At 37.9% G+C, this 27,165-nt stretch overlaps 1 protein-coding gene and 1 long non-coding RNA gene across 13 annotated transcripts in view; one reads left to right on the top strand and one right to left on the bottom strand.

Moving 5' to 3' along the window:
- The window catches only part of TNRC6B (trinucleotide repeat containing adaptor 6B), a 122,573-nt gene that overhangs the window by 50,671 nt on the left and 44,737 nt on the right, over positions 1-27,165 (top strand). Inside the window, exon 1 of one of the 12 annotated variants that reach the window (XM_069002725.1) lies at positions 447-695. The exons of 8 other annotated variants lie outside the window; for them this stretch is intronic. In XM_069002725.1, coding sequence (XP_068858826.1) covers positions 691-695 — 5 coding nt within the window. In that variant the 5' untranslated portion in view covers positions 447-690. Of the gene's footprint in view, positions 1-446; positions 696-1,364; positions 1,384-23,721; positions 24,559-25,718; positions 25,806-27,165 lie in introns of those variants that run through there. 3 more of the 12 variants (XM_069002730.1, XM_069002728.1, XM_069002727.1) reach the window with 3 other exon arrangements.
- On the bottom strand, positions 21,872-26,694 carry LOC138104028 (uncharacterized). Its single transcript, XR_011147921.1, has 3 exons — positions 26,526-26,694; positions 25,198-26,332; positions 21,872-21,897 (listed from the first exon to the last, which is right to left on the bottom strand). It is a non-coding gene; the product is annotated as an uncharacterized lncRNA (long non-coding RNA).

Below are 27,165 nucleotides of genomic sequence, written 5' to 3'. Positions count from 1 at the left end.
ATGGGGGTTCCTCTCCAAGCGAGCGCTGGGGTCGGCGTTCCCGGTGCACCGCAGAACAGCGCGTGTGGCTGGAGGGACTTAACATTCCCCATTCGCCGCCTGTCGGCTCTGCACCCTAATGTGGAACTAGCATAACTGGCTGCTGGCTTTTTAGCCTTTTTTAAAGAGAGAAGCTCCATCTGGGCCGCCCTCCGTACTCTCAGGGCTCTCCCCCATTGTACCCTCCTGGTGCCTCGCCTCTGCCCGACGAGGGCGGGGAGCAGAATGCCGGCGAGGCGCGGGGCTTGGCGGGGGAGGCCGTCCCGGTGCGGGCAGGGCGCTGTCCCTTTAAGGCGGGGGATGGGCCGGGCCCGGGCGGTGAGTGACAGCGCGCGCGGGGTCACGTGAGCCGCCCGTATTTGAAGGTCACAAAAAAGCTGCTTCCTTTAGAGAGAGCAAGAGGGAGCGAGCGGGAGGGAGCGAGAGGAGAGAGCGAGGGAGCGCAGCCAAAATGGCCGACGGAGTCTCTGCTGGGTTCTGAACGTTTGAAATTAAAAAAGAGAGCAAAACGAAAAAAATTAACAAAAAAGGAAAAAAAAACCTAAACGAAAAAGCAAAAACACAAAACCATTTTGGGATTTTTTTTTTTTTTTCATTTCCATTTCTACCTTGTATGCCTCAACTCGCTGGATTTAAGCACTGCTGCACTTTATGAGGTTAGTGGTACGTTTATGTTTTATTGTTTTTACCTATCAGTAGATTTTTTAAGAGCCTGAGCTGACCATTTCCATCCGTGGTTTTGCAGAGGTGTCTTTTCTAGCACAAAGACTTGCTTCAGATGTTGTCTGCTTGTACGTGTACCGCACTTTTAGTGGATTTTGGGGGCTTTTTAGAAGGAGTTCTCCGTACAAGTGTGGTGTGGGTTTGGAAGATATTTGTAATTTAAAACACCTAGGCAAATTACAGAAGATCGTTTGTATTTTCCGAGCTGGTAAAGTACAAGATAGTGCTGAAAATCTTGTTTTATTTAAATAGAGGCTTTTAAAAGAGTGATTTCTTCCCCACAGCACCCGGAGCCCTTAAAATCTGCTGCAAAAATTTGCATGTATAAGACCGGGCTTGCATTCTTTCTGCTGCTGGGTCGGACCGAGGCCGGCTGGGGCCGAGCCTTCCGCGGGAGCAGGGACGGAGCCTCCCCGCCGAGCCCTGGGGAGCGGGTGCGGGGGCCCGGGCTCCGTGCCGGGCCCGGCGCTGCCGCCGCCGCCGCGGGGCTCCCGCGCGGGCTCGGCCGGGGCTGGCGGCCCATCCGGCGTGCGCCAGGTATTCAGGAATGTGCGGGATGCTGGCCACTGCTGGGGTTTTGTGTTCTACGGAAAGCAAGCGTTCATCTGCACGTTAGTAAACGTAGGTAAAAGGCTGCGCTTTCTCGCTTCTCCCCTCCCGCCCCCCCCCCCCCCCCCATCCAGCCTTCTGTGTTGCTAAAAATTTAAATCCGAGTTATTTTTGCAACTCCCTCCAGAAGCAAGCAGAAAATTAAAGGGAAATAGCTCGATCTTGCTTTCTGAGAACAGGCCCCTCCTCCTGCATTGTAAGAGTGTGATGTAATGCTCCTTTCTGTGAGGTTAAATGAAAAAATTTCTATGGTGGTATACATTATTCTTCACCCCTTCCTCACAGGCATTGCATCGATATATTTTTTGTAGCTGAACATGTAAGCAGCACATAATTCTGCAAATAATCGTGTGAATGTACTCCACATTGCAGTGTGTTAGTGCAGTGATTGTGTTTAGCAGGTCAACTTTGTAAACCTACAAGATGGCTCATATTTTATATTTCTTTGTGGCATACAGTTAAACACAAACGGAGGAGACAGATTTCAATAAGCTTATTGAAAATGTATCTGGCTGTTGTCATTATAGTTTTGTATATACTGGGACTTTTTTTTCTGCGCTGGCTAGTAAATATTCAAAATAATTCTGCAGTGTATTAAGTGTCTCATGGAAATGAAGAGATGGTGTCTGGAGGTTTTTAAAAAAAATTTATATTAGAGGAAGCCAACAAAAAAGAACTCTGCTTAAATTTTACGTAGTGTACTTTGCTGGTAATTTTGGTCATTAAGCATTTAACAGTAATGGATAACCCAGTTAATATATGAAGTAACACATGCTTCTTGTTTAGGGTTAATGAACTTACTAGATTCCACCCTCATGTTACTGGCAGGTATCTGAGGAAATGCTAGAAAAGCATTCTGTGTCTTTGACATGATGTACCCTGATGGCTTTTGTTGTTCAAAACCTTCTTGGGCTCAGTGGAGATCTGAATGTAGCCATTATATGTTGAATCTACCTGTTGATTGACAAACAATTTAGTTATTAGAACTGTTTTCAAATGCAGGCTAAAGTAGGACTATTCTCAGATTTGGTGCTTACTGAACCAAAATATCAATTACTGTAGTTTGTGATAATTGCTGTAGATCGGGATGGCTGAACTGAGAAAGTAAAGAAAACTCAAACTGTGTCCTGAGCTGGCAGTATTGTAGGATGTAGTCTTCCCAGAATTTGCACTTCAGAAAAGTACTTGCCTTTTCTGTGTATTTTTTTGCCTTCATGCCTTACTGCCTACGTTACATGCTTCCAGGATGTGTAAATGTTAGTACATATAGCTTGATTGTTATGGTGATGTGATACCAGGGTGGTTTCCAACAACTGCAACTGCTCCTAGCTGTGGAAGCTGTCTGGGTCAGACAAAAGGCAGCTATTGAGAATAATAGAAATTACTCCAGTAAGGAGTCTGTCAAACATTTAAGTAGCTTTGTGAGGCTGTAACTGAATAGGAAAGATCAATTAAAATAATACTTCTTTAGAAATATGCTTTTGACCCCTCGAATCTTACTGCAGGGTGTGTTGAGGACTGTGCAGTCTGTGCAGCCGTAGGATTTTAAGTGTGTATCTGGGCAATTCTCAATGCTGTTTGTATTCAGTATGTTCCTGCAGTACAAAGGGAACAAAACACTTAATTTTGAGAGACCTGACTTGAGTTGCAATTTCTAGATCAGTTTGAAGCTTACAGAGGCATCAGGGTAGGGAAATCTTTTTTGCTTCATTCAGTTTGCAGTGATGATGCTGAGTTCAGAAGCTTTATTTAATTTTTCTGTTTGCATTTGCATGTCAATTGTTATTGGTATCTACAGGAACCAGTCCCTTTCCAAAGCAGACTGTTTTGATAGGTTGAAAGCGACAGTGAAGTCTGTAGTCAGCAGAGCCCCTGGAGATTTTTGCACTACATCTAAGAGATTCTTGAGAAATAATTGACAAGAAAAGCCTTATTACCGTTGAGCTTCAATATACAGGAGTCTGCAATTCTAATGGGAAAAAATTCAGGGAAAACAAGTGACTGAAAGATCAGCATGCTTAGTTTCAGTTGCTTTTCTTTTAGCCTCTTTCTCTCCTGCTGAGAAGGAAGGAAAAGAAACTTTGTAAGAGCATAGTCTTTGCCAGCTGACTTCAGCTAAACTTAACCTTTTTAAGATTTTTGTTTCTTCCTTGTTAATAGGTGGCTTAGTAGAGGAGAAAGCATCCAAATCTATGAGGAAAAAATCCAGAGAAATAGAGTATTTCTGGAAGAGAATTTTTATCCATAACTTTCCTAGTACCCCTTTAGAAACTTGTCTTTCATCTTGAAGCAGAGTTCTTTAATTCTGATCGTTACGGATCTACGTTCCTTTTGGACCAGGGTGGAAGGTGAGAAGTTTAATTTACAGTTTATTTTGAACAATATTTGTCGGAATCTGCACCCTTGGCACTCTCTTCAGCTGGTAGTTGTTTATAACTGAAAAGTTTCAGGGGTTTTTTGCTTTAATTGATTAAGAACCCACCTACTGCCCTCCTAAGAGCTATTTCACCGTGTTAAGTATTGGTTTCCTGTTTAAACAGCTTAAGATTTGAGGTAAGAAAATAAGATACATAGGATGTTTAGCTCCAAGGACCTATATTTCATGTCCTATCAAGGGGATCAGCTCTGAGTATCAGGGTTCTAATGTTGTTACCTTAGATTTCAAGTAGCTAAACTTTAAATATTGGGCTAACATTATTGCTCTAGAATAAATTTGTTAAATTTATGTAAATGATGTAAAATTCAGGTTAGATTAATACAAAGATGTATTTGTTCTGAAGTCTTTAGTTGCTAATGTAATGCTAGCATTAACAGTCTTACATGGTATGATTACATGTGCCATATTTCAAATACCATTCAAACAAGTGGCTTAAAGTTGGGTGTCAGGATAACAGGTTTTGGCCATTTTGGCATTGAAGGCAAGTGTGGAGTTATCATGGAGATAAATACTATATATTGAGAATATTTCTATTTTGGTTTTTTGTGATGCTGCCATAATTGTTCTTCAGAACACAGGAGGAATGGTACCTTTCTGTATTTGTGGTGAATTCCAACTCCAGAGCTATACATTTAGCACTTGTCACTGCTTAAGTTCTCCTTTACACGTAGGCTTCCTACTAAAGAGCACAATAGGGGTTTTTTGTGTTTTGGTTTTTTCTTTTTGGTCGGGTTTTTGTTTTGGTTTTCATGGGTTTGTTGTTGAGATAGAGCATATATTCTGGGAGCAGCATGAATATATGCAAACCCGTATTTTTTTTTTTTTCCTGAAAGGAGTTCCTAAGGTTTTATTGATATTGTAATTTTAAAGGCTGTCTTCCTGTCTGTGTACAGTATGCTGGCATTGTAGTTTAGGGATGAAATGCACTGGTGCTACTACAATTGTATATTTTATACTAGTTTCTGAAGAGTTGTGTTGTAAGGACTGGTTGATGTGATATTTGGGTGTTATAGCATGGGTAAATTGAAAGATTTTCCATTCAAAATATTGTACTTTCAGGACTACTTTTAATTAGCCTGTTTAGTCATGTGGGAAAACATAACACAAGATACAACCCTTGGAGTTTTTTCAGATATCTAATAGAAGATAGATTAATAGCACATGAGATGAACTTTAAAGGAAGAACAAACCAAACCAGGGGTTAAACACCATGGAAAAAATGTCTGCTAATACAGCTGGAGAGAAACTAGTGAGGGCGGTTTTGTTAAAAACCATAGGTAGTAAGCATGAAAGTTGACTGCTCCTTACAGTGCTACAATTTGTGTCTGAACTCAGTTAAATGGACATTTGTATATGTTAGGCAGAGAAAATCATCTCAAAGTACCTCAATAGTGATAGGTGGAAATATGCTTAAAAGTATAAAGCATGTATATTAATAAAAACGTGTTAAATTGAGAATTCTAGAAGTGAAGTGTAGCCTTTGAGTTTACTACAATAAAACCAAAACAAGGCATCAAGATACAACTGTGTTTGATTTCATGCCAGCAGGGGAGTTCTTTTCTTCTTAGGATGGGATGTGTGAGGCCACATTTTAACACTGGGGGGGGAGGATCAACAAATTTTGAGGTAGCTCCAGTAAGAGCAGCAAAAAATATTACAGGGAGGTAGTCTAGTGAAAAACCACTTTAGCTTTTTTGCGTTTATTTTTATAGATACATTCTCTGCAAACAAATAAGTAGTTGTCTAATTTGTGTCAGAAGAGCATAATTCTAATATTGAGCTCCATCATAGTTGGGTATGCTTTGAACAGCATAGTTGCTTCAGCTGCTAAAAAGCAGAAGGGCATGAATTTTTTTTAAATCAAGGTGACCATTCTTTTTTAGTTCCTTAAAAGTGCATGAAACCCCACTGTGCCTGCTTAAATTGTAAGGGAAGCATGCTCATCTTTCCCAGTGTGCTTAGCAGATGTAGAGTTAAGGCTGCCTGAAGTACAGGTGTGAGTATAGCAGCTGAACCGATTTGAACTAAAGCAGAACATTGTCTTAATTTCTGAATCAGAGAAGAAGTATTTCTTTAAAAAATAAAACAATTGGAAAATTACTTCTGGTATTCTCAGTGGGTTTTGGGGTTTTTTTCCCTTTTTTAAGTACAGCATTTGCTCAATAGCACAATCATAAATCTGCTGTCCACTTGTAATCTCAGTGGCTGTTGGGCACAGCCTCTGTGTACACAGGAAAATGGCAAAACTTAAGCTGCCGTGACACTGATGGAACTAGGGTTTTTAAAACATGGACACACCACAGCTTCTGTAGATTCTGAGTTTTTTGAGCTAGTTGACCTATATGAAAATAGGAAAGGTTAAATATATAATCTGTTAATGCCACTTAACCATTAATTAGAGTTGAGCTTAATTGTCCAATTTTACACGTGCTCTGTGGCAAATATATACAAATGTGTTGGCGTCGTGGTTCATTGTATGTTCGTGAACTTGGTTGTGCCTGAGCCATCCAGTTTTCCAGGATGCAGTGTCTTGTGTCACTTAAACCTTCCTTAAAAAAAGTCTTCAGTGTTATCTTCCACATTTTTTCCCCCGCTTTAAATTTTAGTGTTGGTAGTAGAAGATACTGCACCTCAATATTAGAGTGTTAATGTAGCAGCGTCCGTGCTCTTGTTGCAGCTTCTGCATTAGCATTTATATTTTTAATTGTATGTAATTTTGCTTAAGCAATCATGCCAGATTCAGGGTCGGATTTAAAACACACGGTTCTAATTCTGTGTTGGTACTCTAGATATACTTGACTACAAAACAGCTTTCTTTGGCAAGTGGTTGGCTACTACTGAGAACTTCATCAACTAAAGTGAAAGTGATATATTCTGATACATCACTTTGCCAGCTAAATATACAGCGTGTTTGTGCTCAGCCTTTTGCTGAACAATTCATAGGGAGGATGATTTGATCACAACATACAAGTGAATTTTGGTATTATGCTTGGAAATTCTAATCTGGTAGCTCTTGCTGGACTTTTTCCAGGCTGTTCTGCCTCTTACTTGGAGAGAGCTTGAGGACAATAAAAATGAAAATGGATACCTTCTATATGCAGGGGAGGAGAGGGCAAAAGGTACCAAAACTTAGAAAAAAAAAGTTTTTTCCTAGCTTTTTCCTATGTGCACTGAAAGCCAGTTGTCCTGTAAAACAGAAAATCGTAATTAGATTGTTTAATTCCCATGTGAATTTTTAAAAATGAATTCTTCTGTATCCTAGTTAAGACTATATAAATAAACCTTTCTTATTTTGTTAGATTTTACTTGGGTACTATTAGTGGTATATCAGTGGTGCTATCAGTGGTGTATCACTGATTTATTCAAGGGAACTTCTATGATAAATATTAGAAAAAAATATTCTTAAAGCTGGTCAAAAACACAGCATATGGAAATAGAGGATGTCCTATTGAGGTTAAATATATGTCATTTTATATCTAGCTCTGTTTTTCACTGTGGATGTCATTACAAGTTCATGTGCACTGGTTGGAATCTAAATGTGGGCTAGGTTCAAATTGCCTCTAAAAATGCTTGGTTAACCTGAAGTAAAACCCCAAAAGCTTTTTTCAGCTGAGTATAAAAGAAGGTTCCAGCTGGTGCTACGGAAGTTAGTTCTAGCAATATTAATGGGAATTTTAAATTAAATAGCCTTGTGTTACAGAGTCAAGTTTTCTGTTCCTCTGCAGGTAATATTCACATTGCCTGCTTGATACATATCAGCCAGACCAAGCAATGCTGAAAGAGAGAAGGAGAGCAAGGCATTAGGGTTATTTTGGTTTTATTTTGTCTTTGCCTGTGTCCTGTAATTCTGTTCAGAGCAGATCTAGATCACCTTGGCAGGAATACTTGCTAACCAGTACACCGGCCTTGCTGTAGCCTTCGTGACTGCTTTGTCGGATGGAAACACGCTGATGGTGGTGTGATGTGGGAAGGTATAAGCAAAATCTCAGCCGGGTGGAGATTTAATCTTCCTTATAAGTTTGGTTACATGTACTTCTTCAATAAGGTATTTCTCCTAACTTTCTTTAATTTGCAAATACGTTTTGAAAGCTTCTGAATTATAGTAGGAAGGTTTAGTAAGTGACCTGGGATGGGAAAATCCTAAACCTTACATATTTTTCAACTGTTTGAACCAGTTTAGTCTTCTTGTGCAAAAGCTATCTGAATTTGCATTTAACCACCTCATCTTGCACAGTAGCTATTCTGGAATGGCGACTTCTGATTAAGTCCTTGAGTGACTGTTTTTATCACAGAATAACACATTATTCTGCATCAAATTAACTCTGCTGTGTTGTTAATTAGGAGACAGTTTTGGTCTACATTTGCCAGTTATTATAAATAAAATATATCCTGACACAGAAAAACTGTAAGAAGTGTGTTTTTACCAGATTTTAGGCATAACAAGATGAAAAAGGCCAAAGCAGACAGAAGCAAAACTTTGAGAGTCTAGAAATTACCGTGGCAGCTTAATGTACCCTAAAGCCACAGTTGCACAGTTCTTTCAGGTAGCTTGCTGTAGTTAGGCCATTAAAAACCAAACAGGTTAATTTTTGGAAAGTCAGCCTGTTTTGATAAAGTTTTGGGGACAAGATTGTTTCTCAGATGTGGATTTAAAGGTGGCTGTTTTAAAGATGATGAGCTGTATTTGGGTGATTTGTGTTCAGAAACAGCTGAGGTTGGCTGTGTCAGTCTGTTACATTCTGCTTCAGTCTAGGTGATGCAAAGTAAAACTCTTCTACCATAGACTTGCAAATATAGGGTCAGCTTAAATTTATGTAACTTCCCTAGATATTTTTCTTAAAAAACCTTACCTTTCAAATGATGCTTCAGTTAGTGTTAGGTAACTTGGTTAAGCTTAAGTGCTTTTTCCCCTTTGCATTCTTAGGCCATTTTCCTATTGTTTAAGTGCTATTCTAAATATTAGTTCTTGTGATCATTTTAGATTGAGCATTGCTTGCTCTGTGTGTTTAATGTTAATCTGTTAAAAACAGGCTTCATCACTGGCTCAGTGCATTAAAAAGAACAAGGTTGCAGATCGCTCTTCATTGTAAGTTTAATTATAGCATGTAACTCAATTTCATTTTTTCATCGTGTTTGTCAATGAACTTTGAAATAATTGTCTATTTTCTAGCTTACTACATCTTATTATATTTGTATGTGTCTGATATGGGTATGTGTATGTGTATGCATATATGTAATAAGTGCACGTTGGCAGTTACTACAGTTAAAAACTACCAGGTATCAACTGGCAGGTAGAGACTTCTTGATAGGGCATAGGTGTTTAATACACAGTAAAATGAAAATGGCTCTCAGAGTCAGTTCGAGTTTTGTGTTTGGGAGAAGCCTGCACAAATGAAGCAAGTGCCTTTCTGTAAGGTAAGTGTACAGATGTAAGAGGAGCAGCAGAGAAATTCAGAGGCTCTCTGAAGGCCACACAGAAAGTCAGAGGCAGAGCCAGACTTGAACTCAGAAGTTCCTGGCTTTTGGCCTGGGGCTGAAGCCAGTCATACACAGCTGTATTGAATTGCAAATAGAATGATGCTTTCTTTTTCCTTCATGGATTTATGGAAACAAAGCTGATTTAACCAAAATCGTAATGTGGGTAAAAAGATGGAATTGTGTAACTTGCCTTTTTCAATATTTCAAGTGCTAAAACTTCGGTGTTGGTTCAGCACTTGGGGGTTTCCATTTGCCAAGGAGTATGGTTAATGTAGCTGGGTCATAAATTGTGACAAATTCTGGTACGGTGCCTCGAGGTCAGACTAAGGGCTTTTTCTGAGTGTAGAGGAATTCAGGCTTAAAAGCTACTGCTCTGTGTTCTACCTTGAGAAATACTAATGACATAAAGAAATTCCCTGAAATTTGATTTTCTTTGATGTTTTAAAATAGAAGTGAAAACCTAGTTCAGAGACAGTCTGCCTGAAGTTGACTGTTTATTAAACTGAAATTCACCTTCTGCATTTAATGCTTGTGGAGTTTTTAATGAGGCTTTAAACCTTGTTATCCTTCAGTGCAGTATGAAAGAAGCGAGAACCTGCTGTAGGTTTGCTGCCTGGTATTTTCTTGCTTCCTGAAGTAAAAGCTTGGAATAGCTTCTATTGAATGTATGGACAGTTCTGGTTATTTCAGGAGTTCCCTTTAGGAAGAAGGTTTTGATCTAAAATATTATTATAAAATGAACATCACCGTTATGAATTACTTTTCTGTGCTGTTAAAAGTCTTGACAGGGATTTTTAAGTCCATTTCACAGTAAAAGGGACTTATTTTCGAGGTAAAATGTCATTAATACCAAGCTCTAGCAGCAAAGTACAGTTTTTCTTTTTTTCCCTGGAGTACCTTAATCTGTGTAATGTTTCTTGCTCACTGAGACCTTATGCAAATATAAAGTAAGGTTATTTTCCTAAATTATGAACATGGAACTTAGCCAGAGAATACAAACTAAAAAAATACCCAGAACCAAACAAAGCACTGAGATGGTTTTTGTTTGCTTACCAGGAAGTAATTTTCATTTTGTCTGTTGAAAGTAACAAAAATGCGAAATAGTTTTAAAAAGAAGTCCAAGTAGCAAAAAAATATCTCGTAACAATAAAATATCTCACTCCTGAGGAGTTGACGCTTAAACTGGTGTCTCCTGGTGTGTGCGGTGGGACTATACCTCATTCTTTGGAAAGAATTGCCTCTTGAGGATTCACTTTGAGGATGCATCTAAAAATTTTATTGGTAGTTAATGAAAATCAGAATAATTAATGTGAGCATTACAGTGGTCTGCTTTTTTACTCACCCTCCTTTTTTATGCCCTGTTGTAGTTTAACCCCAGCCAGCAGCCAAGCACCACACAACCGCTTGCTCCAAACCAAGCCCCGTGGAAAATCCACTGAGTTTCCGTTTCAGCTGTTTGAGTGTTTACAGGTCCCAATTGCCTTCAGCTGTGGCTTCAGAAGACATTTAAACTGGGTTTGTCAGGTTTGTTGCTTAAGCCTGGACCATTTCAGAGATGGACATTGTTGTGGCAGTTCTTGCTTTATTCACCTATTACAGCTGGTGATATATTGTGATCAAACTATATAGTTCTTCCCAGCACGTCTTCCAAAAATACTGTAACTGTCTAGTGATGAGTTGCTGAGTTTGGAGTTGCTACCCAGTCATCACCAGTAACAGTGTTATGGGCTAGATTCTTGCAGTGAGGAGGGGGAAACCCAGCTGAGCTTGTTTCGTTATGAGCTGTGTTGCCCCCTAATTTAAGTTGGTGGCACAGCCTCAGTGGCTGAATAAAATTTGCCCCACTTTGTTGATAAAATAAGGTGTTAGTGAAGAGTAAAGCTGGTTTAACTAAGAATGATGTTTCCAGTGAAGCCCAATGTATTCTTTTTTTCTTCTATACTCTTTCAAAAGAGCATAAGAAAAAGCTGGTGACTCTTACTTGGTCCACTTCCCCATTTAAGTCAAACAAGTGTAGGTCACATTTACTGATAACCATAAGTCAAATTGGCACTTGCAGCTTAGCAGATAGATTTGATTAAAGCTAAAGGTCTTGTCTTTCACCTAAAATTTGGAATTTTAAATGCTTCTGTGTGTGACTGAATTCTGTATTGCTTCTTCTATAAGGTCGTGCTACCTTTTTTGCTGGGTAGCATTAACCGCTTTTCCAAAACAGTGGCTTCATAGAAAGATAGATACTTTGCACTGGCAGTATGCATGGGAAGCATCAATAAGCTGACAAACTAGATTTGAGGTTCTAGTGTTTAAAGGGCTTTTCTTTCAGCAGGAAATAGTCTCCCACATCAGCTTATGTATTTTAACCTTCAACTTTATATAGCAGCAAAGAGTTGACCTGTCTTTATGCAGAGCTACCTTTCTTAAAGAGGATTGAGAGAAGGTTTAACTGAATAGATTTAGAAGTACAGTGTTTTGTGGAACGGCCAATATCTTCCTGCCATGATCATACCCTGGTTTTGCCTAGTGTCTAAAAAAAATGAAACTGCTGTGTTCCACACTTGTGACATTTATTGTTGGTAGATAGGAAGAGGTAGTTGTTAATTAAAGATAGGAGTCTTCAGATTGACTGTCAGCAGAGGTCAGAATTATACTCATCACTGGAAAGATGCAGAACTTAGGTGGATCTATGTGTGAATGCTTTTCTGATTTAGCTGTTTCTTTTAGGACTGATGCTGAAAAAGAGTGCACATTTCTAACCACTCAAGTAAAAAATGTCTGTTACTCTTTGAAGATTGTAATCTGTGAGTTTTATGCATTTCTTTGTGTCTCATGACATCACTGAACATGAGAAATATGTGGTTTTGATTAAAAATAATCTTGCATAATGCAGCAAGGCAAAAAGTAACCTAAAAGTAGCAAACACTACTTGGATGGAGAATTTAACAGGACAAACAGCTTAATTTTGGTACTTTAGAAATACATTAAACGGTAAATTTCATTTATATCACTATCATTTTCACCTCACTTTTTCTCTTGTAACTTAACATTTTTATTTTCTGTGTGCTGTTGTGGTGGTGCTTTTTTGTAATCTCTGAGGTGGCAGTTCAGTGGTTTCCTCATTCTGGATTCTTTTCTGGATTATGTCTTGCTTTAGAATTTTCCTCTTCTGTAACAGAAAAAGTGTGCGTGCCTGGAAGATTAACCATAGCCACTTTGGATGTGGTTTGCAAGTTCCCATCATCTTACAGTTTTTGTATGTTGAAGCAACTTTCTGATGTGAATTTATATGTTGTGAAGGAATGCAAGCTTTCTGGAATATAAATAGTCTATATTTCTGGAATATAGATATTCTAGAGCTGGTTCTACTTTGGTTTACAAGAGAAATTTCTTCTTTGATAGTTATGTGTAGTTAGTTTTAAAATGTTTCCATCTTCTTGAGTATGAATGGACATTAGATTTTTTTTTAAGCAAGATACATATTCAGTCCTCAAATTGATTATTTACTATTTTAAAAAATTTCTTAAGTTATCTTAAAACTACTGCATTCAAAAACAGGAGATATTTACATAGGATTGAAGTTAGAAATTGATCTGGTACTCTATCTGTGAATGACATAAGCAGCAAGTAAAATTCATCACTTAAACTGTAAATTATAATTCCTGGAAAGAGACAAGGAATGAGAACCTCAATCAAAATTTCAGAAATCTTGTTTGCTGCACTCAATGCAAATAGGAAAAGCTCTCAGATGACTGACTGCTGAGATTGGGCAGGCACTAATTCCATAGGAATAACAGCATAGTTAAAAGAAATTCTTTTCCTGGTGGGAGACTGTCCTTAGTTTAGATAAATGCCTGAGGATACAGTGAACATTTTTCACTTAAACTTTCTAATGTCTGCTTAAGAAATAAGGACATGATTGTTTATTTAGCAATTAGTAAGAGTTGCATGTCTAGACTCGGTGGTTTAACCTATGCTTCATTTCCAGAAGGCATGAAATAAAGTTAACTTTTTTTTAAAAAAATGCAGCTAGAGAATGGTGCACAGTATCAGGACTATAAAAATGGATGAATCAAAAATAGCTTACCAGATTAGTGACTGTGAGAGGTGGCAGTCATCTCTGCCTATGAATGGACTATTTTCTAGAGGTTCTTTTGTTTCTACCTCATAACTATTGTGGCTAGTTATTTTAAAATAAACTGTTAAACAGGTATGATTATGTGGCCTGCAGAATGCTGGTTTCCACCCTTTTACAATCTTTTTTAAGTGAAGAAGAGACATTTCTATGGTTTTTTTAAGTTACCCCATATGGGTGTCTCAGGCCATCTGCACAGATAATGGGTAAGGTGGCCCTACTGTGTTGAGCAAAGGCCTGAGATGTTTTCCCATCTAAGTCAGGAAGGTGTGAGATTTAGGGTGACAGGATTTGATTGTAATGCAGTGGCTGCTACTTGTGATGGCTTTGTTCCATGGATACCAATAACTTTCTGCTTTAATTGTTACTTTTAGAAAATAAAGTTTTAAATAAACTTTTAGAAAATAAAGTTTTAAATAAACTTTTAGAAAATAAAGTTTTAAATAAACAATGGTATTTCTAATGTTAACTCTGGTGTTAACCTGATTTATCCTTGGAGTGGTCTCTTTTTAAAAATGTATTTATCATCCGATAGTTGGAGTTTTCTGTGACATTACAAACCTCTTGAGTGAACTTGTAATATTCTTCCTGATAATGCTTCCTATGGAGTACTGACAGCTGTCTTACCTTTCCAAACATAGCTTTCCAAAAACATGAGAAATTACAGATTAAAATCTTCAAGGAGTGAGGCATTTCTACATCTCTACATTATGTGCAGATAAAGTGCACTTGTATCTATGAGAAAAAGAGGTGGGGTTTTTTTCTTTGCTATATGTGGAAACTGATATTTATTTGCTTTCTGAATTACACTGCAAAAGTTTTCCTAGGAGATTGCTAAAACAGAAGGAATTTTCCTTGATACCTACTCAGTCATTTCATTAAATGTATGTGTATGATACAATATGCTTAGAAATTTAATGTTGACGTGTAGAATTACTGCTAAAGAATTTGTTTTTCACAGGGAAGGAAGGGTGCATAGCTAATGAAAAATCCAGTGTTCTCCAAAAGCACAGCAGCAATTTTAAGTCTTTGAAATTTAGGAAAGTGTACAGTAATGCCACTTATACTCACGATTATGTTTTGGTTGTCTGTGTCTTTTCCACTGTTTTTTACAGTATCTTGTGCAAATAGCAAACCAGTAGGTTACAGAGAGCTTTGGTGGGGTACTGTTAACTGGGAACAGTGATCAGCATTCCATATGAATGACGAATTTGCAGCTACGGATAGACAAAAATAAGATTAAAGGTATTGAGAGTGCAAGTGGTGTTTGTAGATGCTGCATGCCTTGGTGAGGGTATTTGTTTCTTTATGCTTTTCTGAGATCGCAGGTAATCATTTTTTTAGAATGCCAGATCAAAATGATCACATCTTTGCCCTCAAAACTCAAGTGATCATGTGAGGAGACAAGTTGGAAGAGGCTTTGAATTTTTTGGCTGCTTAAGTAGCTTCAGAAGGAAGGATTTTTATTTTCTTACAGTTCAAAACAAGTCGTCTTGCACTTTTGGTGGTGTTTATGTTTTTCCTGTTTCCTGCACACAGTTTCTTTACAATTCTCTAGTTTTCATTCTGCGTGCCAATGAATAATTTCAGATTACATCTTAATTAGGTATGAGTCATGACATGAAGTATTGAATTGTGATGTTTTGAATAATTTATTGATCTCATTTCTGAATGAAAAATGACTAATGAAAAGGGTGGGCCAGCTGGTTGCAGCAAAAAGGGTGAGAAGCAGCATCTGGGGATGAAACGCTTCCACATCAGGCTCTGCAAAGAATTTTGGTGCTTACCACCTAACCTAAGAGTCAAACACAGTCATTTTTCAGTGCCCCCGAGGTCTCGATGCTTTAGAAGTACATACCAAGTCTAGCATATCTCTTTATTTTGAGCTAACTCGCCAGAATAAAGTTCAGTTTTCTTTAGTGATTGAGAGTGTATAAAATTTCCTAGTAAGACCCACACCTTTCATTTATTCACTTATATTTTAGGAGTAAGTCTCATGCTTTGGCCTTCAGAAAGTCTGTAGCAATGCAGCAAGAAGACTTAAATTCTATTGTGATTTACCTAGTTTCTTGAGCAGGGTCTGCAGTCTGCCATCCTCATTTGAGGGTCTAATGAGGTCTGATCCCTGCCTGACTGCCTTTTAACAGTAGGTGCAAGGCTCAGAACAATTGGGCATGGTCTGTTACCAAAATGGCTCACTTTGGTGTCACATGTACATTTTACAAATATCGCTCCATTGTATGAATGGTGCAGTGCGTCTGATTCTAAAAGCCATTTGAAGGACATGGTTTATGTGATTTAATTTATCAAGATAACTTTTATCAGTGTTTAAATCATCATACAGATATGGGGAAGGAGGAAGTTTATATCAGTTTTTGTACTGTAAAGAAACCTTGATACACATACCAGAGTTGATGTGTGTCAGAACAGTATTTTAATTACACACCTAGAGTGGTAAATGTATTTAAGCTCTTTTTTTTGCTGTGGAACACCTGGCTTACAGTTTAGCATTGCTGTTTCACCAGATTTTAGTTTATCATCTGTAGTTACCTACAGACAACAAATACTGAATAGTAGCTTTATAAAATAGAGTGATTTTTGGATACAGTAAATACTATATCTCTTTACTACTGGCACGGGGAATCCTGACGTTATGTAACCTACAGTGGAATCTGGATGATCTTAGTACAACCATGGTCTGTAACAGTATAGCTGTAACTCCTTTCTTTGTATACATGCAGTCCTCCATGACTTACGGAGTGGCTCAATGAAGTGTGAGAATATGTTGCAATACAATTAGACATTTTGCACGGGATATCCATTACTAGATAAAAGCTAGGGATCAGCAGCTTTGTGAAGGTAATGAAACTCTGCTGACCCCAGCTAAGATCACATACCTGTGCTTTTCCAGACGTGGAGAGTTATGTGTGTAATGGTTATGTCTGTAGTAGGTCTGTATGTTGGCAGGCCACATGTTAAGTAAAGCTTCCATAGCTGCAGACCGAGAGGTTGCTCCCTCCTTGTTTCCAGGTATGTTTGGATACATCTTAGCAGTATGTGATCTTGAACTTGGTCCTATTTCTAAGTGGCAATGAGTTGATTAGACTCTTCAAGACTTTTTTATTGAAGGTTGGGTGATTAGTTTAACCAGGAAAACTCAGCAACTTTGGGCTGTTGATTTCTGGAGAATGAAGGGGTAGAACACCGCTTATTAAAGCCAAGCTGTTAAATCTTGTCAGTTGCCTGTTGAAGGCATAATGCTCGAATGATAACATAAACTATGTTAAGTAGCTATTGTCCCATGTAAGAAGGAGGAAACATTGCTTCATGTGATGAAAGCTGTGTACCAGATATAATACTGAACAGCTGTCTGGTTTTATCCTATAGGGGAACTTGAGATAAATTTATAATGGTGATACACACCTTTATTGCCCATTAAGTTTCTACTGCCAGATTATGTCCTTTTGGAATGGTGAAAAAATCCAAAACACAATGTCCAGGCGTTCATGCAGTAGCCAGATTAAAAACATACTTTAAGTAAAAAACAAAACAGAAACCTGTTTTTCATTCAGCCAACTGACTTTGTCAGCCTTCACTGAATCTTGTTATTTTGGTGCGAAGTAGAATTTGTCATTGAACTATTAAGAATATTAAAAAAAAAAAAAAACTGTGAAAAACCTGAACAGCTGCTGGGGTGAAATATGAATTACACAATTTTTCATTTAAATTCTTTTTTAACATTGCAACAACAGTCTCCTTTTCTAATACAGAGTTCACTGCAAAGTGAATTTTTAGTGCAACTTTTGTCTTACACAGAAAACAGTAGTCTATCTCCAAAACAAAAGTATTTCTTGCAGTCATGAATGTCAGATTCTCTTGGTTTTTTGAGGGAAAAGTGACTAAATTCAGTTAAATTTTCATTAAAGTGAGTTTTTACAGGAGTTCAGAGCTGATCATCTTGGGGTTTTTTCAGTGGGTTAACAACCATTTTAAGAAATACAAAAATACAATCTCACTCCTGTCATTCAAGTCTGCAAATGTGGCAGTACATAGAAGCATTGAGTATGTTTTAGTGTGGTCAGCTTTCACAGTAAAACTATCAGTTTTACAGATTGGTTTCTTGTGGTAGCTACAGTAATTGGAAAGAGAAGACAATTGTAAGAGTCGTGCTTGTAGCAGGTCAGATGTGGACACGTTATCTCAAGTTCTAGGATCACTGAGTACTCAAGTGATGAGTCTGTTATAGTTTGTGAAAACATTATTTTTGGACTTGGGGTTATTTCTTTATAGAATGGATATTGAGTTCTTAAAAAAAAATGGTATTTTGCTTCCTTAATTACTGGAGTACATGGTTGAATGTTAAGAAGTAGCTTACTTGCACTTGTGAGGGCTGAATTCATATTTGAATTGTGTCTCAGCTCGATATTACTTGTTAATCTTGTAAAAGTACCGAAGACTGTCACACTCTTACTTGTCTTCACTTAGGAAAGTTGCCTAACAAGAAAAACATTTTTTTAAAAAATCTCATGAGAACTGTTTTCTGTGCTTGGAGGAAGACAAAGTTAGTGTCTTTATGAGAATGCTGCCTGAAATTTAGTGTGGTCTTTGCAGGATTGCACATGACCAGGTTTTACAGTAATGTGTTGGTGATCAAGGGCTCTTCACATCACATTTGGAGTATTAATTATGTCCTTATTTCTAGTGGAGTACTCCTTAATGGCAAGAGCCATTTCTCTCCATACTGCTGACTTGTCCTATGGCTTTGAACATAGCTATTTATTCTTTGCTTGGGCTTACTCATGTGCAGAATTAAGTTTTACATACTTCTTTGTGTTGTTGCAATGCTTAATTAATATTTATAAAGGCCTTTGACATCCTGTGATGAAAGGAGCTCTGCAAGTGTTCAGTAGTGGTATTATTTTATTAGTGAAAATACAGGAGGAGTCAGGAGGATACCAGTTTTTAATTCAGAGTGAGCAATGGAGTCATTCTGTAACCTTGAGCAGGTCATGCAGTCTCTTGTTTTGTAACATATCCTGGGAAAGCTCTGTTGTGCAGCACGTGTTATTAAATGTCATGCTTCCCTCCCCCGAGTCCATTCAAAGGGAAAAAAGGTAAAACCAAACATACACAACTGCACTGAGCTGCTAAACATAGCAGATATTTCTTAAGGAAATAGATCATTAAGGGGGTGGGGGGCAGAGGCAGAGGGTGAGAAGGGAGTGGATGTAACAATTGCATTTCAGTCAACATGAGAACTTGAGCTTGTGTTATCTAGTCACAGACCAGACTGAATTTTGCCTGTTAAAGATCTCTCTCATTTAGGTTCAGTATGCACTGTGCTTAACTGCAACTTCACTGTGAAGGGACTGCATATAATCTTTTTTGCATTCCAAGAACTCACTAATCCATGGTACTCAGCTGGTAAACAAGTTTTCTTCAGACTGAGTATTGTCTGTATTTTAGCTTTGTGATTGTCCAGATTGATAATCAGCTCTTATAGCATCTTGTATTTGGCTATTGCATAAAAATACAAATCTTAGTCACTTGAGAGGTTTTTCCCTCAACTGGCAGAGGGAAGGCTATGATTACATACTGTCATTAAAATTACGAGATAGTGAGGAACTTTTGAAAAGGATACATCTGTTTAAGACAGAGACAGCTAGGCATTTGCCTAATTATATAAGGCACAATATAACATTAAATAGTTATTTGCCATGCTTCACGCATGCAAATACAGGGTTTAAGTTTTTTATTTCTTACGCAGTGATACATCTGCATTTTACTCGTTGCACTAAACACAGGTGTGGTTTAGAACAAGGGGCTTCAAAACTTTTATTTGAAGTACTTCAGCAAGGTAGAAAACCTGCCCAGTGAAGTGTGAGGCATAGTTGCATGTAAGTGCCGATTTGTGCATGTGGAGTATGGTGGATTCAAATTGGAAGCACCTGGATCTTTGTCCTGCTTTATTGCAGTCTGGCTGTACAACTTGTTCCTGGGGGCTTTTTAGTTGTCTTTAGTCCTTCTTCAGCTCTCAGTTCAACTGGCATAAGGATGAAGAGCAATAGTGTTTGTCCCTACTGAGAATAAACAATGGTTTGTAGTCTTCAAGAATAGCAATTGTTAAAACTCCCATACCTTATATAACCCCATTTGTAAGCCTTAATTTATGGAGCATGCCTAGTAGTAATGGAATATCAAGAATTTACCTGCCCAGCTTCAGCTGAATATACTGAACATATACGTAGGTAGATTTGTTCCAAGATGCAGTAATTTGGTGAGATTTATACAGCATTTTCCAGACCTGCAAAATGTGCTGCTTGCTTCTGCCTTTAACTTAAGACTTCCCGATAAGGATCATGAGAGTCCTGAAACTTTGTAACTGAATATTTGCAGCAAGTAACTGAATGAATTTTCTTACCTGTTAAAAATAAATATTGCCTCAGGTAATAAATGGAGTGGAAAATACAAACTTTTAATACCTTTGCCAAGAAGATCTGAGCAAGCTGTACAGAGTTGTTTGAACTTCTAATACATTTAAAAAACAACCTTAACTTGCTGGTTCTTCTACCTTGACCTACAACCAATGAATAATAACTTCGTGTGGAAAGCCTTGTTCTTAACATCACTCTGATAAAATTAAATACATTCTTCCTTTAGTATTTTGATTTATATAATTAAAATAATGACTTACAGTTAGATGAATTTTATTTTCATTACTACAGTGCCCTGAAGCACTGTATCTGGAAAATTTTATAATATTACACAGATCTGGAGGTATATAATATTCCTGTCAGACTATTAACGTACATAAAGTGTTTTGGGTTTTATAGCATATAAATTTAGAGTGTAACTTTGGAAACTGAATAAAAGTAAACAATCAGATCCTTTCTAAAATGAAATGTAAATTATACCACTATGCAACTGTGAGGGTATCCTTATAATATCCCCAGGCAAGTAGAATTCAAGCATTTCACCATTCAGTAGAAGCTGCCTGTAAGCAGCATGATTCTGCCTGGGCTTGGTTTGGTGAGGGATTTTTCCCCAGTAATTTAACAGTCACTAAATATATATATATTGGTGAAGCAGTTTCTATATATTTCTTTTGGGTCCCTTCTGAAGTGCCATATCATGAAAGTTAAGAAAACCTCCAGTATTTTCAAGTGTGTTAAAAAGTGCAGCAAGTAATGCTGTGTAGTGTTGTCTGATGTTTCCTTTATTTTCACCTTCCCCTAAAATTCTGTCCCGTATCTGTAGATAGTATGGATCTTTACTAGGATGGCTTTTAGGTCATGGGTTTTTTTTGACTGAGAAACACAAATATATATAAGTGTGAGTCACTATCCACAAAATGTTAAAGTCTAGAGTAAACAGAACTACTTCTGTTGTTAAAGATTCTGTATAATCCAGTTTTTTATTGTCTGTACAGCCTCTGCTGGTGCCACAAATGATGCTCTGGCAGAAAATGTTTCATTTTATTAAACTGTATTATACTTTTTTGGTATTCTTTCTGAAATTTCACATTCTGACATTAAAACAAGTGTCATAATTATTGTGTGTACTGTGGCATAGTTACCCTAGCAAATAGATTAATTTCCTGCGACTTTTTTTAGTGTTGAAAAATAATTCTTTTCTTGGCATTTAAGATACAAGTTTGTAATCTAAGAAAGGTACAGAGCTCTTTCGTTAAAATCAAATTTACACTGCAGTCAGGAGTGAGCATTTCCTTTTTAACTGCAGTTAGATTAATAGTGAATATTTTTTTAGTAGCACTTCTCATACATACCTACAAGAATGCACTATTAGGGTGGCAGTAATACTTGTGTCCCAGTTTGTAACCTGTTTAACGCCCCATTACGGCATTGGCAGAGCTGCCAGTAGAGGTTTGAGCTTGACTTGTGGAATTGATCTGGGCTGCCAAATGCGATGGTGTCCTGATACAGACCTGGAGTGGAGGGTAGCTCGTTTAGGGCTTCCTGCTGCAGTCCTTCTGCAGAGGATGTATCTTTAATTAGTTTCCTGCTCGCTGGACCACTAAATATAGAACTACGTTTTTATTCTACTCTAAGGCTATATACATTTTTTGGAAGAAGTATTCCAGAGCTGCATTGCCAGGCAGTGACACAGAGCTGATTGTGGTCAGCAATGCCAAGCGCACTGGCGCTGGTGCCCTGTGCCAGTCAGCGCTGGGCTGATCACGTTCAAGATCAGTGTTAATGAAGTGGTCTGTTGGGATGGAACGAGCCCTCAGCACCCTTGCAGGTGATACCAAACAAGGCTGAGTGGTTGACACCTCTGGAGATTAAGGTTGCTGTTCATGGGGGAACACAGTAGGCTGGAGAAAAGGACCTGACAAACTTCTTGAAATTTAACAATTGTAAATATTAAGTACTACACCTGTGTCAAAATAACCCACTGCTATAGCACAGTTTAGCCATCCACTGACCAGAAGGTAGCTCTGCAGAAAAAACACCTGAAGGTCCTGAGAAAGAAAAAGTAGAATGTGAGTCAGCAGCGTGTCCTTGCTGCTAAGAAACCAGCCACGTGCTGTGCTGTATTAGCAAGGATATAGCCAGTGGGTCAGGAGAAGGGATTCCACACTTTAAAGTCCATCTTTAACATAGTATGTCCAGTTTTGGCTCTCATACGGAAAGACACTGACATATTAAATGGCCACTAAGATGATTAGTGTTCTGGAGCAATCCTGCTCAAGGAGAGGCTGAAAAAAACTAGATTTGTTCAGCCTTAGAAATAGGAGGCATTGGGAGTAATGTTACTGCTGTCTTCAGCTGCCTCATGAGAGGATATCGATAGCCAGACTCTTTGTAGGGGTGGTGTACAGTGATAAAACAAGAGAGAGCAAACACAAGTTGCAGTAAAGAAATTCTGATTAGGTATCAGGAGGCAAATGCAATGTGTGGAGTGAAAAAGCGGAATAAGTTTGCCACAGCGATAGTAGTGTCTAACTTTGGAGATAATCAGAATGTCATTAGGTCCTGAGCAACCTTTTTGATGATGTGTCTGTTTTGAGTGTGGGGTTGGACGAGTCTCTGGTTGATTTCTTCAGTCAGAATTATTTGTGGTTCTGATAATAACACTGGTAAGGGTATAATGTATCTAGTGCAGAAAGTGTAGTTTAGTTTCAGAAGATGAATTGGTTTTAAAAAAATCAAATGAACAAGCAACATGAAAAAAAACCAATATTAAAAAAAACCAAACTGTAAAGGACTGTTTAGTGAGAAAATTGTGTAACTTTTCTTCTGTTAGTTTTCAAACAAGAGGATTTTTTTTTTTCCTCCTGCTGGGCAAACCATTTGAGATTATAAAACTGGTAGAGTTTGTCTCTTTTAATACAAAGCAACACTGGCAAATACTTGTGCACGCAGCACTTGCAGACTAATAAGTAATCCTGTAACTAACAGCTGACACTTTTCCCAGACAGCCTGAGTTCATTTCAAACCCCATGTTGTATGGCAAGGTAGGACTCTCGGGGTATTTCTGTATGCACAGTGAGGGAGGTAAGATCTTCTTTTAGGATGGTGTAGTGAAAAAAAGTGTTTCGCATGCAGAAAAGGTCAGCAGCAGCTCCCTTAGAGTGGTCATCTGTCCAGGGCTGTGATTTCTCACTCACACAATTGAAATGAAAGGACTTCACTTAATGGAAGACAGAAATATTTTGCCAGGTTGTCTATCATCTTGTGTGCTGACATTATGGTGTTAGTGAAAATTGGGGTTTGAGAGAGTTCATATTGCCAGAATAGATCATTTGTAGTGGAACAGAGATCTTGAGGATTGCCAGCTCTCTCCTCCCTGTGAAATAACTGACTTGTGTCCCTGGAGCAGGGACAGGTTCTTTCTTGATTTTGTTCTGGTAGCTGTTTTCCTTTTACTCTGCTCCATGGTGTTTCTTATGCATTCATTACTCTGCATGGGTTTTGTGGGTTTCAGAACGACACAGGTATTTTTCTTGGCAAACAGTTACAGATAATGCAGCGTTCTACATGTGTGAGTAGTTTTTAGAGGAAAGTAAGGCTTTTTGATAATCACATAAAACCTTAAAGTCCTGTATAGAACTGTGTCTTGCTGAAGGGATGTTCTGATATGATACATTACAGGACATCTTAATTACAGGCAAATTTCTAACCTCATCTTTTGTTGCCACTCTTGGGCTATTCTTACCACATTTCACAGTTGTTTGGTGTGCACACTCATGCACACCAAAGACACTTTATCTGTGTCTTTGGTGTGCATGAGTGTGCATGCTATGAAATAATAATTACAGATCTGCAAGAGCTCCAAAGTGTTTGAAGACGGAAGTAGGGGAGAAAACTTGATCAGTTCTTACATTCTAGAGCTTCAGCTATAGCTCTCCATTTTTTTTAAGCTTTTCTTTTTTATCACTTGGCTAACATTTAGGAACTTTGTATTGTATCTGGAAGTCAGTTTTTTAATATATAGATAGATCTAAATTGTACAGCTGGAAAGAGTAATTCTGCTTAAAGGAGTGCAAGCAAGAAATACAGAATATTTTAAAAAAGAATTTTGATCTTTTTAACATATTTCAAGGTTTTCTTATTAACAGGCAACTCTTAAAACTGAAATTGACCCACTCCCTCTTCAGATGATACCAGTTGCTGAAGAGTTGAGAAAAAACTTCCTTTTTTATGAGCATGTGTTGTTGTACTGTAGGGCTTATACCATCCAGTTCTTTTAAGTAAAGAGCCCTTTATGCTCAGTTGTTGTCTCTCTATTCTATAAATCATTGTGCATAGGTGTATGTATAAATAGAACACACCACAAAGAATTAATTTTACTCTCTTAACAAGTGTAATAACAGTTTATAAGGATTATTCCTTTAGAAAAATGTTCTTTCAGCAAAGTCAGTTTGCTCTTGTTTTAAAGTTGGTTATTTTCTACAGCAGCGTCAAGTTACTGATGTTGTGCTGTGATAAAGGCGTATCGGCTGTGCCAGATACGCTATTTAAAGTGCACAACTTTCTTGCTGTGACACTGTTTTGGTTTTCAGCCAAAGAGAGGAAAAAGCAGCTTACTCTAAGTCCTTGAAAAGGAATAATCTTTTGAAAATGCTGCTTCAGAGCACTTCTAAAAACACACTTTCTAAAGTCTTTCTATTTAATATATGGTGAGTATGTATTGTGTGTGTATAAAATCCACATCTTTGTCTGGGAGAGAGAGATGTCTTACATATGGTGTACATACTATTTACACATGTTGAAAATATGAAAGTCTTAATTTCATACTATACTGAAGGGCTGAGTTCTGCTATCTTGATTTCACATTCAGAAAGTGTGGGACAATCATCCTACTAAATGGTCAATTTTGAGTTCAGTTTATCCCTTACATCAGTACTGCAGTTCTTCAGTGATGCTGTGAACTTCAGTCTCATTTCAAACAAATAATTTTTTTTTTCCTCATTGAAGTTTTTATATCCTGGGTCTTCAGGGATGCTATTCTGAAGGATCAATTGTTTTTCCTTATAAACATCAGAAGTCATTTGGCCTAAAGTAATTTCATATTCCATTTTTGTCAGTTCAGCCTAAAGACTGACTTTTGAAATGTCTGTATGTCATGTAACTAGGTTTTGTATGGCTTATGGCTGTCTAGTCTATGCATGCAAGCATTGCTTAATAAGAAAGAAGGCTGTGATGTTGAGTATTTTAACTTTTTTTAAATAAAATTATTTAATCCCCTTTTGACTCTTTTGATCAGCAAGATCATAACTCTTTATTTACATGGCTTAGTCTAGTGGAAGTAATGTTACCTTTAGGAATGTAGGGTCTGTCAGCCCTGGGATTTATTCCATGCTGTGTTACATCCTGCTTCTGTTTGATGTTCTCTTTAAATGCGCTGGAGCACACTTGCGTGTTTGGACATGCCACACTCTTCTCATGCTGCTGAAATAATGGAGCATGTCTGTTAAGTGGGATATGTTAAATGAAAGTGAAGTAAAATTGTAAGGATTTCTATGCTCCAGTTGTGGTGCATTTAATTTTCCTTCATTTTTAGTCTCCGACATCCTGCTTCCTGATGTGATTTAAAAGCTTTCATGCATTTTGAGCTGTAGACTGCCAGTGTTTGTTGCTGCAGCAAGAAGGGCTTGCATCTCAAAGAACTCATTTGGGAGTTTGTAGTGTGCCTTTTCTTCATTGCTCATGACTCTTAGTTCTAATCAGCTTATGCATTTCAATGCATTACTGTGAGTTGAATTTACTTCCCATACACTCAGCTGAGTTCCAGAGATGGTCCAAGCAAGTGAAGGTCAAGGACAGAGCTTGGTGAAGAGAAATAAAGTGGAAGAAAATGAAAACCACTTGCCAGTGGCAGCAAGATGTTTATGAAACAGCACTGTTGACGGCATTTTACTTTCCTGTAAGAGATTTTGTCCCTGTATTGATTGAGAGGAGCTTCTGTTTTGGAAGTTGCACCCGCACTTGAGCTTGTTATAAAGGTGTTTCGCAACGCATCTGAGACAACAATGTGTGTGATGCCTAATTCTGCTGGTGTCCAGGCTGTATAATTTATCAAAATACTGAGAAAACTTTCAGAAATGTTGAGAAGCTAGATGCCTGTAGTTAGAGTTCGCTGGAAATTCTTTTTGCTTCAAACCTTGACCAATGTTGGATACCTTATTGTAGATTAAATTTCTGGTTTAATCAAGTTTTGAGTCTTTCTGTCTGTTTCCAAAAGACTTGAAATATGTTGTTAATAGTTTTGCCTCTTAGCGACAATGATCTGTGCATGCAAACATTCTCTGTATATGGTAAAGGCCTTTAGCTCTGGCTAGTTGTGGCTGAGGGCTTGAAGGAAGATCTAGCAGTTGTTCAAGTGACCTGGTAGTTACATAGATGTAAAAATGCTTCTGGTCCTGCAAGTGTGGTTTCAGAATCCCATGTGTTCTGAAAGAAGATGAACAAGTTGGCTCACAATTTGGAAGCAGGTTTGTAAATCATCCTGTGCTTATCACAACACAGAGAACAGCGTGCACCTATGGAGGTTAACTGTCTCTGCTGTGTCACAGTGTAGCTAACTCAAGTTGAGTGTACTGAAATGAGGTAAAGAGTGAGGTCAGGAGGAGGGAAGAGGACTCACTGGTATCTGGTGCACGTCTTCACCTGTGAGGAACTTCCAAACTCTCACACTGTTGTCCTATGGTCTTGCAGAAGAAACCAGGAGTTGTGTGCACTAAAGTGCCACTCCAGGAATTTTCATTTCTTACATTTCACTTACATTTTTTTGGTGCTATTTTAGTTTGAGGGTGACCTTACAGGATTATGGGGCTTGCGTAGACTAATACTCCGTGTGACGCTTTATCTCTGCCTATCAAAGTGTGTTGGCAACAGATAGTGTGCAGTGTGTAGCACGTCATCTCATTTCACAGTTCAGCTCATGACAGCAAGAGCTTTGAAGACAACTTCTGTCCTCTTCCTGTGCCTTAAGCCCATAATGTTGTAGAGCAACTCTATAAAATAGAATTTTCTGGAAAAATTAGTATTAAAATTTTGCAGGAAATTATCAATTTCCAAAACAGTTAAATTGTTTTGAGGCAGAATACATTTCTTGAATGTCTTATTTTTTCTTTTTCTTTTCCCTGAAACGGATATTTTAATAACATGAATTTCACAACTGTTTTCTGTTACGTCTCTAGTTAGCTAGTGTAAAAAACTTCTGTTCTATAAAATGATTGGTTTTGACTTAGCCAGAAGAGGTTGTTTTAAGAACTTAGATAAGG

This window comes from Aphelocoma coerulescens, chromosome 1A, assembly GCF_041296385.1.
Source record: "Aphelocoma coerulescens isolate FSJ_1873_10779 chromosome 1A, UR_Acoe_1.0, whole genome shotgun sequence".
In the NCBI taxonomy this organism is placed as follows: Eukaryota; Metazoa; Chordata; class Aves; order Passeriformes; family Corvidae; genus Aphelocoma; species Aphelocoma coerulescens.
Note: the sequence above shows the minus strand (reverse complement) of the source record. Positions and strands in the feature narration are given on the sequence as shown.